The sequence below is a fragment of the Acinonyx jubatus genome, chromosome B1, assembly GCF_027475565.1.
Source record: "Acinonyx jubatus isolate Ajub_Pintada_27869175 chromosome B1, VMU_Ajub_asm_v1.0, whole genome shotgun sequence".
Lineage (NCBI taxonomy): Eukaryota > Metazoa > Chordata > Mammalia > Carnivora > Felidae > Acinonyx > Acinonyx jubatus.
Genome location: NC_069382.1, coordinates 39,126,523 through 39,145,790, shown reverse-complemented (window position 1 = coordinate 39,145,790; position 19,268 = coordinate 39,126,523). Strand labels below are relative to the sequence as shown.

At 41.8% G+C, this 19,268-nt stretch overlaps 1 protein-coding gene across 5 annotated transcripts in view; it reads left to right on the top strand.

The window, feature by feature from the left end:
• CHRNB3 (cholinergic receptor nicotinic beta 3 subunit) overlaps positions 1 to 19,268 on the top strand; it is a 35,961-nt gene that overhangs the window by 678 nt on the left and 16,015 nt on the right. For 2 of the 5 annotated variants that reach the window (XM_015088524.3, XM_027071569.2), the window contains exons 2-3: positions 8,532 to 8,683; positions 9,854 to 9,898. In XM_015088524.3, coding sequence (XP_014944010.2) covers positions 8,532 to 8,683; positions 9,854 to 9,898 — 197 coding nt within the window. Of the gene's footprint in view, positions 1 to 8,510; positions 8,684 to 9,853; positions 9,899 to 19,268 lie in introns of all 5 variants that reach the window. The other 3 variants (XM_027071567.2, XM_027071558.2, XM_027071570.2) reach the window with 2 other exon arrangements.

Below are 19,268 nucleotides of genomic sequence, written 5' to 3'. Positions count from 1 at the left end.
TATTTAGTATGTTTGTATATCACAATGAAGCAAAAGTATGCATCAAATGTCTATGAACATGTGTGAGTTTTCTGTGACTACTATCTACCTGAAAGTAGGGGAATTCTTAATAAAGGAAGAGGGCACGTAAAAGGAGAGAGGGAGAGACAGACAGACAGACAGAAGAGAAATGGAAAGAGGAAGAAAATAACTGAAAAGTTTAGGGGAGATGGTCATTTGCACCTGCCAGTTATCTGGGTTTGGGAATCAGTTCCCTTTTTATGTAACTTCAGAACACAAATCTTTTCCCATTGCAGCGGAAACCATTTAGAGCCAGGAGCCAGATGGCAAGAAACACACTGTTGCCCCATTAGCAATTTGTATTCATTTCTCGCTAGTATTTTTGCCATGCTTGACTACTGCTATTTTCAGATGGAGAGCCAGAGGCACTGAGATCTGCCCAAGTCCTGAAATAAATCCTAGATTGAATAAATCCTAGATTGCAAATCTAGGCACGAACATACCTGAACATTATCATATCTTTAAAAATGTAGCCTTTCCTCATACTGGGGACTCAAAACCAGTAGTTTTTAAGTGCAGAGGGCATCACACCCACTTTCAAATATCACTAAATTTGGTTCCTGCAAAGTCTGAAATGCAGTTGGTCAGTTGTAAAAATAATCATCAACTTCTGTGTGTTTTAGCATACAATTAATACACATGTGTCTGATGTTTTTTCTGCTTTAATGCACTATCCTATTTACTGTGAAAGAATGGGTTCTTACCATTCTTTCCCCAGGGAAGTCGCTCACTGGTAAGTGGGGGGAGTTGGCATAAACCCTCTTAGTTCACCTATGATCCTCTTCCTCACACAATGATGGTTACACAAGAAAATTGGAATTAGAGGGGAGACTGGTACTCATTCTCCATTGCATAGGCTGCAAGAGTTTGGGAATTTATACTGTGCTGTAGATGTCTGTCACAGATCTATAATCAATCTATGTAATAACTTGTAGTAACTCTCACATTTGTGGATATTTCGAGATCCATTGGCATCTATTTCTATTTTCAGATCAGTAGCACCTTTCCTTAAGTTTTGTAACTTTACTTTTCATTGCAAAGGAAATGGCTTCTTTTTGTTACACAAAACTACCTTTTCCAAATCACAAGGGGCAACCCCTCATTTTTATATTTCTGGCTTTGGTGGAAAGAATAATTGTGTATGGGCATGTGACATCTCTTCTGTTGCGAATTCATGCTTTGTGGGTTTGTGTCTGCTCCCAGAAACAGGGGACTGTCTCTTACTCATCTTCCCATCATTCTTACCACATGGTGACATGTGTTTATTCATTCAATAAATATTTACTGAGGGTGTCCTGTATCCTAGGAATGATTCCAGCATGGGATATGAGAGAGGGGGAAAAACAAAATCATTCTAATAAATTCTCACGCTAGCAAGAATCCATTCAATATTTATTATTTGATTTCACCCTGAGGGTGAGCTCTATGTGTTGACAGCAGAAGCCAGCCTATTTGTGGTATGATTTTTTTGGACAGGCTGGTGACAATAGAAGGACAAAACCAAAATATACCAAAAAGTGTCAAAACAAAAAAAATGTGTCTCTCCCAACCATATTTGCTAAGGTTTAAAAGTCTTAATAACTTTTTTACTCTCTTAGCTAAGGATAAACAATGATGTTGTCTTCAATAAAACCATAAATAAGCATGTGAATTTTCACTGATTAAGTCTTATCAGTTATTTATACCTCAGCGTGCATGAACTTGTCAAAACTTTGCAGAAAGTGTTTTTTTTTTTAATGTTGATTTTTGAGAGAGAGAGAGAGAGAAAGCATGAGTGAGGCAGGGGCAGAGAGCGAAGGAAACAGAGGATCCAAAGTGGGCTCAGCACTGACAGCAGACAGACCAATGCAGGGCTTGATCTCATGAACCATGAGATCATGACCTGAGCTGAAATCAAGAGTTGGACACTCAACTGACTGAGCCACCCAGATGTCCCAGAACGTGGGTTTTGATAATTGGGTGAGGAGAGACCAGAAAGTCTGAGAGCCTGAAGAAAGGAAAAGAAACGTGGTCAAGAAGAATAAAGAGGCCAGAACGTCAAGTTATAAGTTTCAAAGAAAATTTCTTTGCCTCAAGTTGGAACTGGGTACCTCATCCAAATCTCTCATGATTCCACTTATAGGGGTTGAGAGAGCCCTAACCTCCTCATGGGTAGTGAGTCCTGTCTAATCCCTTCATAGCTTCAGTTATCTTTATCCAGATGCCTCTTCTGTTGCAGTAAATGGCAGCCAGGAGCGATGTCCTCCAATCAATGGCACATCTTAAACATTGGCTCTTTTTTGTGTCTTCAGAATAGTAAATATTGGGCATTAATAGGTCATATTTTATGAGTGTTTCATGGACATAAAGCATGTGTGAGTTGGTAGGGGCTTACCAATCATCCACCATTTTATTGTTATTGGGAGAATTTAAATGCCTTGCTTAATGAAGATTGCCAAGGTTTGGAAACAAGACCAAAACTCATATATCTAAATCTGAGTCCAGTGGCTCTCAATGTTAAATAAATATTTGTTGGATTCTTGTTCTAACGAGTGACGAGTTTGGCAAGAGACTCCATGTCCAGAGCCAAGAGCAGAGTGCCCTCCTAGAGCACTTTCCCAGCCTGAGTTCCACATGGAGGAAATTACTGGAATCAGGCAGAGAGCTCCCCACCTGTCTGATCACTTGCATGTGCTCTCCCTCTTCTTGCCTTCCACCTGCAGAGTTGCTTACATCGTCCCAAGAGAAATATTTTGACAAAGAAAATGAGACAAAGATTAAATAGGGAGAGGAGAAAAATAAAGGGGGAGAATCGGGATTTAAGGGAGCAATGAAATTCCTTTTTACCAAAAGAAATGGTGACAAGCTGTAACAGGCAGCACACATCCTCTGAAGATGTGCATTAGACTAAGTGTGTGTGTTTGAGTATGAGTCTGTGTGTGTGTGTGTGTGTGTGTGTGTGTGTGTGTGTGTGTAAGGGGTGCAAAGCAAGACTTAATGCAAAGAAAGGGAGGGGACCATGGTCAAGTCTGAAGCAGGACTGCTCCCACTATAAAGCATTGGGTGTCCATCTCTAAGGAGAGTGACCTCAGTGTCCATTCAAGGGACACCAGGGCCAAGCCAGCTGCCAGGTCCCAACTGCAGTAGAGGGAGATTGAGTTGGATTATGGAATACCATCACCAACATTGAGTGTCTGTCTACACCATCAAACAAATATTATCTGCGACCTGGTTTTAGAATATCATTCTTCCTGGCAATAGATCGCTTTAAAGTAAAGTATTTTGGTAAATACAATGCTAACAACAACACAGTAACAAAAAAAAGCAATAACAACAAATTTATGTTCAAAGACATGAACACATCTGCCACTCATTAACTAGGTTGACCCTGAGTAAGTCACTGCCCCTCTTGGCACCCCAGGATCTTCATCTGTAGAATGAGGGACTTAGAACATCTTCAAAGTCCTTTCTAGCTCCATTGTCTTCACTTCGTCATCATTTCACTTGTCCTTCTTATTTAGTGCTGGTATTTATTTATGAATACAAATGTTCTCCCATCCCTCCTTCATAAAGCGGGCTTTGGGAAATGCAAGCACCCACTCAGGGAGTCACTCAGCTTCCAAGAGCAGTTTGTTGACTTGTCAGTGCATTGCTGAGATGTATCTTAGAATATTGATCTTGTCTAATTAATTTAAAATACAAGTCCATTTACAAAACTGGTTTACACACAGATTTTCAGGGATCCAGATATTCCTTAAAACAGATACCCCTTGTCCTAGAAATCCTGAGAACATCTGCGATTCTACATCCTCTAGATCAGTGAGCTGGGGTCACTCTGCCTCCTCCTCCCTCTGTGCACAGAAAGCGCCATTGGAGCTTTTGTGCGTTAACTCCTTCATTTGTTCTTTCCCCAAATATCACAAAGTATTTCTTGAGTCGCTAGTCTCAAAGAATCAACAGTGGAAACAATTTCCTTTCGTTATAATGTTCTATTTTGCAAGGACAAACTAGAAAATTTCCAGAGCTATCGTCTACATCTGCTTCAGTAACATCAATGACCTCAACTTTTATTTGGGGAAGTTCAGGAAGGTTGAAGATTTAGGCAGAAAGCATTAAAACTTTGGCTTTTTTTTTTTTTTTTTTTTGGTAAGATCTGTTTGAGTCTAGTCAGCTCAGTCTGCCATAACAAAATACCACAGACTGTGTGGCTGAACAGCAATTTATTTTCTCACGGTTCTGGAGCCTAGAAGTCCATGATCAAGGTGTCAGCAAAAATGGTCTCTGTGAGAATTCTCTTCCTGGCTTGTAAATAGCTGTCTTCTGGCAGCGTCTTTACCTGGCTTTTCCTCGTGCTTGCATGGGGAGAGAGAACACTCTCATGTCTCTTCCACTTCTTATAAGGACACCAGTCCTATTGATTTAGGGCCCCACACTGATGACTTCATTTAGCCTTAGATACCTCCTTATAGGCTCTGTCTCCAAATATAGTCACATTGGGGGTTAGGACTTCAACACAGGAATTTGAAGGCATACAAGTATTTAGTCCATAACGGCCAGTACAGATTTATGCTTTCTGTGCCTTGATTCAGACAACAGCTCACCCTCTGACATTGGCAACATGGGTCAAAACATACGAAGGTCCCTGAAAGAGCAAATCTGCTTATTTCCCTTTAGATCCCGACAAAGAGCAGGATCTAATCATTCTCACAGAGGGTACAGCTTTGAGGGTGGCAAGAGCTGGGGATTGTCAAGGTCATAATGTGTAAGTCTACCTCCCTGCAAACTGACAGTAAGATTTTCCTTCCAGGAAAGGGAGTTCAAAAGTACAATTTCTGTTCTCAGAATTATAATGGCTTAGAGTTGTCCAAGCTAAGAAGTCCGTGTATGTGTGTGTGTGTGTGTGTGTGTGTGTGTGTGTTGGTTCAGACGTTATTCAGTTGTTCTCACACTTCCTGGAGTGTCTCCATCCATTGTGAGGTGGTGTCTTAAGTAAATTGTTCTCACTGGGCTGAACTGGGACACAAGGGCTTTTGGGGAAGGGCAGTGCCGTTCTTGGCCACTAGGACTACACTCAGATTCGTGTAACAATGGCCATAAGAGCCTATCCAAAAGGGAAGATTGTTTTTCTCACACACCAAGAAATTTGGAGGCGAGCGGTCCTGGGCTGGTTGATGGTCCTATAGTGCTATCAGGGTCCCGCGCTCTGTCTGCCCTTCTATTCTGCCATCTTATGTGTGTAGCTTTCATCAGGCTTGTGAGATACCTGGGTGGCCAGATCCCTAGATGCCATGTTCTACCTCTAGGCAGGAAGAAAAGGGAGCAAAGGGTGAAAGATGAAAGGTGAAATGTGCATATTGGACCAAGTCCATCCTCTTCAACAGTATTTCCTACAAACCTCACCCTGTGGCTTCTGTTTGGATTTAAGTGGCATGTATATGTCGTATGGCCATCCCTAGCTGTAAGGGGCCTGAGAAGGGAACATTTTAAGCTGGCACCCTTCAATTCTGAATAAACATAGCATCCGTTACTGAAAAAGAAAGGGTAAGTGGCTGTTGAGCAGGGAACCAGCAGTCACTGTCATGGTGCCCACCCAACAATATTCTCCTGCCAGGGGAGACCGAGGGAGGACAGCTGTGACCTCCCTGCTTCTCTCCCCTCCAGATAAATTCAGCTCTGGCCCAAATTCTCCAAACACCACTCAGCAAAGTAGCTCACTATGTTGCTGCACAAGGGTGTGCTCAGCAGCCATGATGTGCCAGGCCCCATGGAGCTGGGAGACGGAAGTAAGAAAGGTTTCATGAAGCTGGCATTTTCCAATGGGGCAGACAGACAATAGACAAAGAAACATACAATATGTTCCAGTGCTCCCATGCAAGATAAAGCATCATTAAGGGGATAAAGTGTGAGGAGGGATTTTACATTGTGTAACCCAGAAGGACCTTTCAAGGAGATGACATTTGAGCAAAGATGGGACAAAATGAAGGAATGAGCATGGATTCCTCTTCAGGGCAAGAGTCTTCCCCAAACAGAAGCCTACAGGCATGTTCTAGAAAGAGCAGATGGACTTGAAGCTCTGGGGAGGAGGGGTGAGGGCAGAGTGGGAGAGGGTAGGGGCCATACAAGAGCCTGGGAAACTATGGCAAGGATGTGAGATGTCTGTCTGCGTTTGATGGGAAGCCATTTGTAGGATTTGGGCAGGAACTTACATAAACCTCTTCTGCCTTTAAGAGCTGGTTCCATCTGCTGAGCAGGAAATGAACTGTAAAAGGGGCAAGAGTGGAAGGCAGGAAGAAGGAGCACAAGAATCCAAGAGAGATGATGGAACTTGTGACTAAAGTGGTACCAGTGGAGATGGTGGGAAAGAATCAGAGTTATGATGTATTTTGAAGGAAGTTAAGACCAGATGTGGGGTAGGGAATTCGTGAAGTTTAGCCTGAGCAGGTGAACACTCCATCCCTCAGGAGGCTTCGGGGAATTTCAACTCCTACCTTCCCTCCACTTCCAGTAAGGTTTTGCAGAGTGCTGTCCTGGCAGCCACCCAGCTGACCTGCTCCTTTGTGCTGCTCTGCTTGTTAAGAACTGAAGTATCAAAGTTTGAGAACAGTTAGCTTTTTTTTTTCCAGTTTATTTATTTATTTTGAGAGAGCGAGGGGGAGGGAAGGGGGGAAGGGGCAGAGAGAGAGGGAGAGAGAGAATCCCAAAGAGGCTTTGTGCTGTGCACAAAGATCACGTGAGATCACGACCTGAGCCGAAATCAAGAGTCCAATGCTTAACCGACTGAGCCGCCCAGGCTCCCTGAGAACAGTTAGCTTTTCAGATAACTAAGCACAAACATAAGCTCTCTCCATCACTCATTTGCATTTTCATATATTTTTGGAACATAAGAGAAAGGGGTGGGAGCAGCCCGAGTATGTAACCCATCTTATTGACACCTCTGTTTACCCCTAGGAGCATTACGAGTGGGTTTCAAACTTCCAGTTACAATAATAAATAAAAAATAAATAAGTCACAGAGATGAAAAGTACAGCATAGGGAATAGAGTCAATAAGACAGTAATAACATTGTTTGGTGACAAATCGTAATTGCACTTACTATGATGAGCACTGAGTATTGTACATAATTGTTGAATCATTATGTTGTATACCTGAAATTAATATACTACTGTAGGCTATTTATGGTTCAATTTTTTTAAAAAAAGGGTGCATTTTGAATTGCTACTCCTTTAGTAAAGTGAAGTTCTCGTGTACATACTAGGAATGTTTGCTCTTCTTCCTGCTAAGAATCTTTGGGTTTTACTGGGCAAACTTCGGGGTGTCTGGTACATGATCATTGCCCATCATGTGTCACTCAGCAGAAGAAAAGGTTTCCTACGGTAAGCCATACAGTGCAGAATGAGTTGTTGTAGGAGATTAATAGGGCACTGGATATATGAAGAAAGGGGCTATATCTAAAACAGCAATAATAACAGCACCTGGGTGGCACAGTCCATTAAGCATCCAACTTTTGATCTCATGGTTCATGAGTTTGAGCCCCCTGTGGGGCTCTGCACTGAGCATGGCGCCTGCTTGGGATTCTCTCTCTCCCTCGCTCTCTGCTTCTCCCATGCTCATTCTCTCTCAAAGTAAATAAGTAAACTTAAAAAAAAAAACAGCAACAATAAAGCTGCCATGTTTTATGTTTGATAGCATAATACTGAAAAGAAACAAAACGTATCTCTAGACTGCCTTCCTAGACCATTTCTTCAGCCTGAGGGTCAAAGCTTGAAGTTGGGGTGTTTCTTGGGCTCTCAGACATGAAGGGGCGGAGAGGAGTGTTAGAACCTGGTTCTTGACCAGGGAGTCTTTGTAAGGGAAGACTTCCTCAGGAGGAAGGAAAAAGAACAGCACAGGGGATGTGGTAGGTGCTCAGTGGATATGTGTGCTCAATGGATACGTGCCAAATGCATGAAAAATGGCCCTGACATATTCCTGTCATTGGATTATTCATTAAATAGATATAAAATAAGCATGTGCTGTGGGCTGGCACTAGTCTAGGTGCTGGATAAACATCATCAAATAAAAAGGGATACCATGTCTGCCATCATGGAGCTCAAGGGAAGGACAGATGATGACAGGTATACAACACATTGTGGTAAGGACATGATGGAGCCGGATAGGGTGCAGTAGTGGACTATAGCACAGGGGCAGAGACCATGTCTGTAAGGAGGTGGCATCTCAGGTGAGATGTGAGGTGGAGGGTAAGGGGGTGGCTGTGGGTGATTGTTTGGGGATCAAGGTGCTGACCTCATGGTGGGAAAATCCCATGAGAGAGCAAAGCTCTGGGTAAAGCATAGAATCTACTTTCAGCCATGTGTTGTGGGCATGGGGAATGGTTAGGGAACCCCTGTATATGCAAAGCTGCCTTTGCTGAACACCTGAAGGTTCAGGCCACAGGATGCTAAACCAGCCATTATACTTTTCCCATTAATTCAGGTTTTGCTCATGATCTTACAGCTGCTGCAGGATTCAGTTCAATTGCTGAAAATGAAGACGCCCTCCTCAGACGCTTATTCCAAGGTTATCAGAAATGGGTTCGTCCTGTATTAAATTCTAATGACACCATAAAAGTATATTTTGGATTGAAAATATCTCAGCTCGTGGATGTGGTGAGTAATCCTTGGCACTAAGCTAAAAAGAACATGCATTCCTTAACCTGTTTGTGAATCTAAGACTTTATTTTGTTTTCTTTCCCCATGTCTACCATTTCAATTTTAAAAATAACTTACTGTGAGAGAAAATCTGCCCCAAGAGGCCAGTGAAATGACCCGAGGAAGGAATGAGAAGTGCTGGGGAGTAAATTTTCATTGCGGCACTATGAGTGTGCACCTCTTTGCTGGGGGATGGATATGGTTGTTAAGACAGACATTGTCCCTGGTGGGTTTGCTGAGAACCAGGATGAGCACCCAGGGAGAACAGAGGAGATGGAGAGAAGAGAGAACTGAGCCGAGGGCTCATTAGTGTCCCCTGGGCTGATTCGGTGTCACCCGAACTGCGTGAGGGCTGGCAGGGGTGTCTACAGGGAGAGAGGGCGGATGCTGCCAGCACCCTGTGAGCGCCTGGTGACTCATCACCCTCCTGAATCCCCTCAGGATTCCACCTGTTCCCCTGACACCACCCAGACCTTAACATTCTCTGCTCATTTTCCTGTTGGGCTCCCACTTCTGACAATTATTGCGTTCCTGGGAAACCAGTGAACGTTAAGCCAGTTCTGCAAAGTCATTCTGGTGCGGTCCCCGAAGTCCCAGAATAATCGTCTCCTGTTTCCTAAATCCCCTGCCCTACCAGTTGCACACTCACCTACCTCAGCTGACTCAATGCCCAAGGATTCCTTCTAGAAAATCATGCAAAACCGATCTCTGATTTAACTAATATTCATTCTTACTTTGCGGCCTTACCATACTTTCTGGGTTATGCAATTGAAATTTTTTTTTTTTTATTTGAGAGAGAGAGAGAGAGAGCAAGTCAGGAAGAGGGGCAGAGGGAGAAAAAGAGAGAATCCCAAGCAGACTCCACACACAGCACAGAGCCTGATGCAGGACTTGGTCCCACGACCCTGGGATCATGACCTGAGCTGAAATCAAGAGTCAGACACTCAACCAACTAAGACACACAGGCACCCCTGGGTTATGCGATTTTGGATAAATATCACCATAATGAGCTGCTATTTGCTTTAATTATTATTTTTTATTTTAAGCAAAGGGAGGTCTTTCTGACAAAATAAATCTCAAAACTTCACTTAATTTGAATTTACATTTTTCTAATTGCCATTTTCTTAGGATGAAAAGAATCAACTGATGACAACAAATGTGTGGCTCAAACAGGTAACTGTCAATCCAAGCATGATATCTGCTAACCTAATTATTTCCATTCTTTTCTATTTAGAAAGACTCTAAATAATATTTGAAAAATAATTATCTTACACAGCATATTGGGTTCCTCAGTAAGATATCTGGGAATGGTTAGGAAGGGTCTATTACTTTTCATTTCCTTTTGCAAGGGTGGGAGAGCTGGTCCTGGAGGCTCAAAAGCATGCCCCAAGCAGACTCTGACACGGAGGCCTGGGCCCACTCCCTGGCTACTTGGAGTAAGTGGGGAAAGATTGCAGAGCGCAGTTCCCCCACCCCACCCCCCTGCTTCCTGCACCCCTCCCCCCTCCATTTAGGGCACTGCAACTGGAGCAGGCAACCAGGGATCTTAAACTGTCCTTCATCCCCACTGGTCCTCCACAGGATGACTCTTCCCCTAATGTTTCCTCTCGCTCCCTTTCTAGAAAGAGAAAACAGGTAGGACAGAACAAAGTGAATTTCAGAACAAAGTAAAGCCTGAAACAAAATAATGAATACATATTTTCCTGGTATAACTAAAAAGGCATTTGTTTTTTGTTTTTAATTTTTTAATGTTTGTTTTTGAGAGTGAGAGAGACAGAGCATGAGTGGGGCAGGGGCAGAGAGAGAGGGAGACACAGAATCCCAAGCAGGCTTCAGGCTCTGAGCTGTCAGCACAGAGCCTGACATGGGACTCAAACTCTTGAACCACAAGATCATGACCTGAGCTGAAGTCGGACGCTTAACTGACTGAGCCACCCACGTGCCCCAAAAGGCATTTGTTTTTAAAAGAGGGAACACAAGGAGGGGAGAGAGAGAGAGAGAGAGAGAGAGAGAGAGAGAGAAAGCAGGCTCCACACCCAGCATGGAGACGCGAGGCTCAATCTCACAACTCCGAGATCATGATCCAAGCAGAAATAGACACTTAAGACTTAGCCACCAAGGCACTCCCTCACCCCTGCTTGAACTCACGACCATGAGATTAAGACCTGAGCTGAGATCAAGAGTCGGAGGCCTAACCGACTGAGCCCCCCAGGCACCCCTAAAAAAGGCATTTTGAAATATTTTTAGCTCTCTGCTCAGATGATTGCTTTTAGCTTGATTACAGCCTGTTTCCTAAGCATCTGTTCAGAGGGGCTTGACCTAAAGTTGTCAGGGAATAACTACCCTTCAAAGCCTACTTTTGCATATGTGACATAAAGGACAAAATACTGACACTTCTTTGAAAGGAGGTGAGAAGTTTGGTTTCATTGGTTGTTTTTTGTTATTGTTATTAGCAATTACTCGTTTTTCACTGAATGTCCAGCTATGGCTTATTCTCCCACAGACTTCAAATCTTCCTGGTGAGGATGTCCTAAATATCTCACTTGATGTTAACATACATACATAATATTTTTTGTCTGTTTATATTAAAGTAAGTTAATTACCTATTCAAGTTCAGGAGACATTGTTCAGTTCTGCTAATGGTTTATAGGAACAGTGGGTGGAGATTGTAGGAAGATTCCCTTGTCTTCATTTAGTGTCATTATATATCTCCCACCCAAAAACTTTAGTCAGAGCTACAGAATTACTACCATTTTTACTAGTCTCTAGTCTTCCGATTTTTAAACTGGTAGGTATGTTAGCAAGTTATGAAACGAATCGGCGTATTATATTACATGCAAATAAAAAATGGCCAGAAGAGGGGCGCCTGGGTGGTTCAATCAGTTAAGCACCTGGCTCTTGACTTCGGCTCAGGTCATGATATCACGGTTTGTGAGTTTGAGCCCTGAGCCAGGCTGTGTGCTGGCAGCTCGGAGCCTGCTTGGGATTTTCTCTCTCTCCCTCTCTCTCTGCCCCTCCTCTGCTTGTGCTCTGCTTCTCTCTTTCTCTCTCAAAATAAATAAATAAACATGAAAAAAGAATTTTAAATCCAGGAGAAAATAATAAGCCAGTAATGTGGATATAAAAATATTATTTATTTATTTATTTATTTTTAAAACTTTCTAAATCATAAATTTTTTTTTAATATATGAAATTTATTGTCAAATTGGTTTCCATACAACACCCAGTGCTCATCCCAAAAGATGCCCTCTCAATGCCCATCACCTACCCTTCCCTCCCTCCCACCCCCCCATCACCCCTCAGTTTATTCTCAGTTTTTAAGAGTCTCTTATGCTTTGGCTCTCTCCCACTCTAACCTCATTTTTTTTTCCTTCCCCTCCCCCATGGGTTTCTGTTAAGTTTCTCAGGATCCACATAAGAGTGAAAACATATGGTATCTGTCTTTCTCTGTATGGCTTATTTCACTTAGCATCACACTCTCCAGTTCCATCCACGTTGCTACAAAGGGCCATATTTCATTCTTTCTCATTGCCACGTAGTACTCCATTGTGTATATAAACCACAATTTCTTTATCCATTCATCAGTTGATGGACATTTAGGCTCTTTCCATAATTTGGCTATTGTTGAGAGTGCTGTTATAAACATTGGGGTACAAGTGCCCCTATACATCAGTACTCCTGTACCCCTTGGGTAAAGTCCTAGCAGTGCTATTTCTGGGTCATAGGGTAGGTCTATTTTTAATTTTTTGAGGAACCTCCACACTGTTTTCCAGAGTGGCTGCACCAATTTGCGTTCCCACCAACAGTGCAAGAGGGTTCCCGTTTCTCCACATCCTCTCCATCCTCTATAGTCTCCTGATTTGTTCATTTTGGCCACTCTGACTGGCATGAGGTGATATTTGAGTGTGGTTTTGATTTGTATTTCCCTGATGAGGAGCGACGTTGAGCATCTTTTCATGTGCCTGTTGGCCATCTGGATGTCTTCTTTAGAGAAGTGTCTATTCATGTTTTCTGCCCATTTCTTCACTGGATTATTTGTTTTTTGGGTGTGGAGTTTGGTGAGCTCTTTATAGATTTTGGATACTAGCCCTTTGTCCGATATGTCATTTGCAAATATCTTTTCCCATTCCATTGGTTGCCTTTTAGTCTTGTTGATTGTTTCCTTTGCTGTGCAAAAGCTTTTTATCTTGATGAGGTCCCAATAGTTCATTTTTGCTTTTAATTCCCTTGCCTTTGGGGGATGTGTCAAGTAAGAAATTGCTGTGGCTGAGGTCAGAGAGGTCTTTTCCTGCTTTCTCCTCTAGGGTTTGGATGGTTTCCTGTCTCACATTCAGGTCCTTTATCCATTTTGAGTTTATTTTTGTGAATGGTGTAAGAAAGTGGTCTAGTTTCAACCTTCTGCATGTTGCTGTCCAGTTCTCCCAGCACCATTTGTTAAAGAGACTGTCTTTTTTCCATTGGATGTTCTTTCCTGCTTTGTCAAAGATGAGTTGGCCATACTTTTGTGGGTCTAGTTCTGGGGTTTCTATTCTATTCCATTGGTCTATGTGTCTGTTTTTGTGCCAATACCATGCTGTCTTGATGATTACAACTTTGTAGTAGAGGCTAAAGTCTGGGATTGTGATGCCTCCTGCTTTGGTGTTCTTCTTCAAAATTACTTTGTCTATTCAGGGCCTTTTGTGGTTCCATATGAATTTTAGGATTGCTTGTTCTAGCTTCGAGAAGAATGCTGGTGCTTCGAGAAGAATGCTGATTGGGATTGCTTGAATGTGTAGATAGTTTTGGGTAGTATTGACATTTTGACAATATTTATTCTTCCAATCCATGAGCACGGAATGTTTTTCCATTTCTTTATATCTTCTTCAATTTCCTTCATAAGCTTTCTATACTTTTCAGCATACAGATCTTTTACATCTTTGGTTAGATTTATTCCTAGGTATTTTATGCTTCTTGGTGCAATTGTGAATGGGATCAGTTTCTTTATTTGTCTTTCTGTTGCTTCATTATTAGTGTGTAAGAATGCAACTGATTTCTGTACATTGATTTTCTATCCTGCGACTTTGCTGAATTCATGTATCAGTTCTAGCAGACTTTTGGTGGAGTCTATCGGGTTCTCCATGTATATTATCATGTCATCTGCAAAAAGTGAAAGCTTGACTTCATCTTTGCCAATTTTGATGCCTTTGATTTCCTTTTGTTGTCTGATTGCTGATGCTAGCACTTCCAACACTATGTTAAACAACAGCGGTGAGAGTGGACATCCCTGTCGTGTTCCTGATCTCAGGGGGAAAGCTCTCAGTTTTTCCCCATTGAGGATGGTATTAGCTGTGGGCTTTTCATAAATGGCTTTCATGATGTTTAAGTATGTTCCTTCTATCCCGACTTTCTCGAAGGTTTTTATTAAGAAAGGATGCTGAATTTTGTCAAATGCTTTTTCTGCATCGATTGACAGGATCATATGGTTCTTATCTTTTCTTTTATTAATGTGATGTATCACGTTGGTTGATTTGTGAATGTTGAACCAGCCCTGCATCCCAGGAATGAATCCCACTTGATCATGGTGAATAATTCTTTTTATAAGCTGTTGAATTTGATTTGCTAGTATCTTATTGAGAATTTTTGTATCCATATTCATCAGGGATATTGGCCTGTAGTTCTCTTTTTTTACTGTATCTCTGTCTGGTTTAGGAATCAAAGTAATACTGGCTTCATAGAATGATTCTGGAAGTTTTGCTTCCCTTTCTATTTTTTGGAATAGCTTGAGAAGGATAGGTATTATCTCTGCTTTAAATGTCTGGTAGAATTCCCCTGGGAAGCCATCTGGTCCTGGACTCTTATTTGTTGGGAGATTTTTGATAACTGATTCAATTTCTTCGCTGGTTATGGGTCTGTTCAAGCTTTCTATTTCCTCCTGTTTGAGTTTTGGAAGTGTGTGGGTGTTTAGGAATTTGTCCATTTCTTCCAGGTTGTCCAGTTTGTTGGCATATAATTTTTCATAGTATTCCCAGATAATTGCTTATATTTCTGAGGGATTGGTTGTAATAATTCAATTTTCATTCATGATTTTATCTATTTGGGTCATCTCCCTTTTCTTTTTGAGAAGCCTGGCTAGAGGTTTGTCAATTTTGTTTATTTTTTCAAAAAACCAACTCTTGGGGCGCCTGGGTGGCTCAGTCGGTTAAGTGTCCGACTTCAACACAGGTCACGATCTTGCAGTCTGAGTTCGAGCCCCGCGTCGGGCTCTGGGCTGATGGCTCAGAGCCTGGAGCCTGCTTCGGATTCTGTGTCTCCCTCTCTCTCTGCCACTCCCCCATTCATGCTCTGTCTCTCTCTGTCTCAAGAATAAATAAACGTTAAAAAAAATTTAAAAAAAAGCCCAACTCTTGGTTTCATTGATCTGCTCTACAGTTTTTTTAAATTCTATATTGTTTATTTCTGCTCTGATCTTTATTATTTCTCTTCTGCTGCTGGGTTTAGGGTGTCTTTGCTGCTCTGCTTCTATTTCCTTTAGGTGTGCTGTTAGATTTTGTATTTGGGATTTTTCTTGTTTCTGAAAATAGGCCTGGATTGCAATGTATTTTCCTCTCAGGACTGCCTTTGCTGCATCCCAAAGCGTTTGGATTGTTGTATTTTCCTTTTCGTTTGTTTCCATATATTTTTAAATTTCTTCTCTAATTGCCTGGTTGACCCATTCAGTCTTTAGTAGGGTGTTCTTTAACCTCCATGCTTTTGGAGGTTTTCCAGACTTTTTCCTGTGGTTGATTTCAAGCTTCATCGCATTGTGGTCTGAAAGTATGCATGGTATGATATCAATTCTTGTATATTTATGAAGGGCTGTTTTGTGACCCAGTATGTGATCTATCTTGGAGAATGTTCCATGTGCACTCGAGAAGAAAGTATATACTGTTGCTTTGGGATGCAGAGTTCTAAATATATCTGTCAAGTCCATCTGATCCAATGTATCATTCAGGGCCTTTGTTTCTTTATTGACCGTGTGTCTAGATGATCTATCCATTGTTGTCAGTGGGGTATTAAAGTCCCCTGCAATTACCACATTCTTGTCAATAAGGTTCCTTATGTTTGTGAGTAATTGTTTTATATATTTGGGGGCTCCTGTATTCGGCGCATAGACATTTATAATTGTTAGTTCTTCTTGATGGATAGACCCTGTAATTATTATATAATGACCTTCTTTATCTCCTGTTACAGCTTTTAATTTAAAATCTAGTTTGATATAAGTATGGCTACTCCAGCTCTCCTTTGACTTCCATTATAAAAATACGATTTAAATAAGCATATTTTTTCTATGTACCCGTCTCTTTCCTCAGCGATGTATTCCACGTTTGCAAGTTACAGGCTGTGGAATTCACAGGTATTTTGAATTAATAAAAATCAGTAAGAAGTGTTGTATTCGGGCTTGTGGGGGAGAGAATAAAAACTTTTAAAGTGCAGATAGGTTTAAGAAGTTAACAGAAATAAAACAAAAAAACCTCTCACGGCTTCACACACATGCCCTTCTCCAACTGCTCCTTGAGATTAAACTTTTATTAATCTTTCACATAAAACAGTGGTCCAGGGGCTCTTGGCCTTTAATATTAGTACTTTTCACTTTTCTTGAGGTTTTGAAAACATGAGCTCATTTCAGTGAGAGACAACAAGAAGTCACAGCTCCTCTGACCTTAGCCACGACTTTGGAAATGACTTCCAGCAAAGTTAGGCCACCAGCATCATCGTGGCCTGGTGAATGCCTCCAGGTCAACACAGAGTCAAAACCTAAAAATCTCCAATACCCAAAACAGAGCAAGAGAAATCGTAGGAGTGGGGCAAGCTGACACTCACAAAAGCCAGCCTGCTGACTTAGGTTCCATTTTTTAGAAGTCGCAATAATACTAGACTTTTTCTCAATAAAGTATAGTGACACACAGTGTCACATTAGTTTCAGGTGTACAGCATCGTAATCCGACAAGCCTATACCTTATGCTATGTTCACAAATGCAGCTACTGTCTGTCACCATGCAAAGCTATTACAGTACCATTGACCATATTCCCCATGCTGTACTTTTTATCCCCGTGACTTATTCATTCCATAACTGGAAGTCTGTATCTCCTACACTGCTTCACCCTTTTTGCCTAACCCCCACCCCCACCCCCACCCCCCTCCCCTCAGGCAACCATCACTTTGTTCTCTGGATCTGGATCTGTTTCAGCTTTTTTGTTTGTTCGTTTTTTAGATTCCACATATAAGTGAAATCACATGGTATTTGTCTCTCTCCATCTGATTTATTTCACTTAGCATTATACTCTCAAGTCCACCATGTAGCAAGACCTCATTCTTTTTTATGGCTGAGTAATATTCCATTGTGTATATATACCACACCTTCTTTATCTATTCATTTATTGATTGACCTTTGGGTTTCCATATCTTGGCCATTGTAAATAATGTTGCAATAAACATAGGGGTGCATATATCTTTTTAAATTAGTGTTTTCATTTTCTTTGGGTAAATACCTGATCATCCGATACTTCTATTTTTAATTTTTTGAGGAACCTCCACACTGTTTTCCACAGTGGCTGCACTAGTTTACATTTCACCAACAGTGCATGAGGGTTCCCTTTTTTCCACATCCTCGCCAGTACTTGCTATTTCTTGTCTATTTAATTTTAGCCAGAGAATAATGGACTTTTATTGCATTTGATTTGCAAAAGGTTGTCATCTCTCTTCTCTCTCATTTACATTTCTCAACCACTCGGAATTAGCAAGGCAGGTATCACATTACCCCTGCCTACAGAGACAGAAGGTTCTAGTGATTGATCTGGCTGGAATCTCGGTTTCCCCGGTTGCGGTCTTCTCTGCTATATCCAGCCTCTGCATTAAACATTAAGCCCTGCTTCTGAATCATGGGAAAAGCCAAAGTATGAGAAACCTCTGTGCATTTCATTGAACCACAGAGAATATTATCATAGCTATCCTGCTCGCACAGATTGGATTGGGAGTGCAATGTCATGTACATGCCACGTATGGCACAAACACTATGGGAGCAAAAAGGAAAGATGAACTCTACAGCATGGTGGCAGGCAGGGAGGCTGCATGGAATAGGAGGCACTTAACTCCATCAGGCTGTGATCTACATTTTTATTTTTTAATTTTTAAATTCTTATTTATTTATTACAATTTATTTATTTTGAGAGAGAGAAAAAGGGAGAGCATGAGTGCACATGTGTGAGTAGGGGAGGGGCAGAGAGAGAGGGAGAGAGAGAATCCTAAGCAGGCTCTGCTCTGTCAGCACAGAGCCTGACAAGGAGCCCGACACAGGGCCCAAAACCACAAACCTGTCTGATGACCTGAGCCGAAATCAATAGTTGGATGCTTAACCAACTAAGCCACGCTGGCGCCCCACTTTTTTTTTAAGATTTTATTATTAAGTGATCTGTACACCCAACATGGGACTCGAACCCACAACTTGAGATCAAGAGTTGTACACTCCACCGACTGAGCCAACCAGGCTCCCCTAGCTCTTTAAAACTAAAAAGGTAAAAGAAAGATAAAGGATAAAAGAAAAGAGATGGTAAAAACAAGATAAAAATGATGTTAAAAAAAAAGCTACTATTGGTGTTACACACAGATCTCAGTTTCAGAGTAGCTAATAATCATACCTAAGATTTATTGAGCACTTCCTAAGTGCTGGGTTGTTCTGCTTGGGTTGTCATAGGAATGAACTCCTGTAATTCTCACAGCCGCCTATGAGGTAGGTTCTAGGATGAATTGAACTGACTTGGCCAAGGTTAGGCATTGTTAAGTGAAGTCTGGCTAACGTGGAGAAATCCTCCCTTGCCTCAGACGAGGGAGCTGATGGAAGATGTCCAGTGCTTCTCTTAGCGCTGCTCCTGTGGAGACTAGTTCCTAGTCCTTGGCTTTCCATGTCTCGACCGCTGGGACATCTGATGGTCTAGAAGGGCATTTAGGAGAGAATGAAGTAAGGATTCACTCGATCTGCCATTCATTCCACAGGGTCTATTGAGAGCCTGCCAGATGTCAGCCACGCTGCTAGATCCCGGGGAAGAAGAAGAGTAAAATACAGCCCTGCCTTCAAGGAGAGGACATAGTGTTAGTTGTGTAAAAAATAATGACTGTAATATGATAAACACCATAAGGAAAATCTACATAAGTACTGTGTCATTACACAAATGACAGTGAGACAGGGAGAAAATCAGGGAGAGCTTCCAAGGGAGGAGATATTTAAGTTAGGTCTTACAGGATCTATAGAAGTTCTGCAAGCCAGAAAGGTGCAGAAGTCATGAGCTTTTCCCAAGCACAGAACTACCCCAATCTCACACCAGAGCAAACTGACAGGAAACTCTCTCCAGTCACCCCCGTATACCTCGCTCAAAATAAAGACAAAAGTGATAAAAGCCTCTCCTTTTCTCCTGTCCCTCTCGGACACGGAAAGATGCTCCCTGATTCATATCACAGAGAGAATAAAATTCTACCTACTTAGGAGAAAATCACATCTCAGGGCAGCTTCCACAACTGAAATGCTTGTTC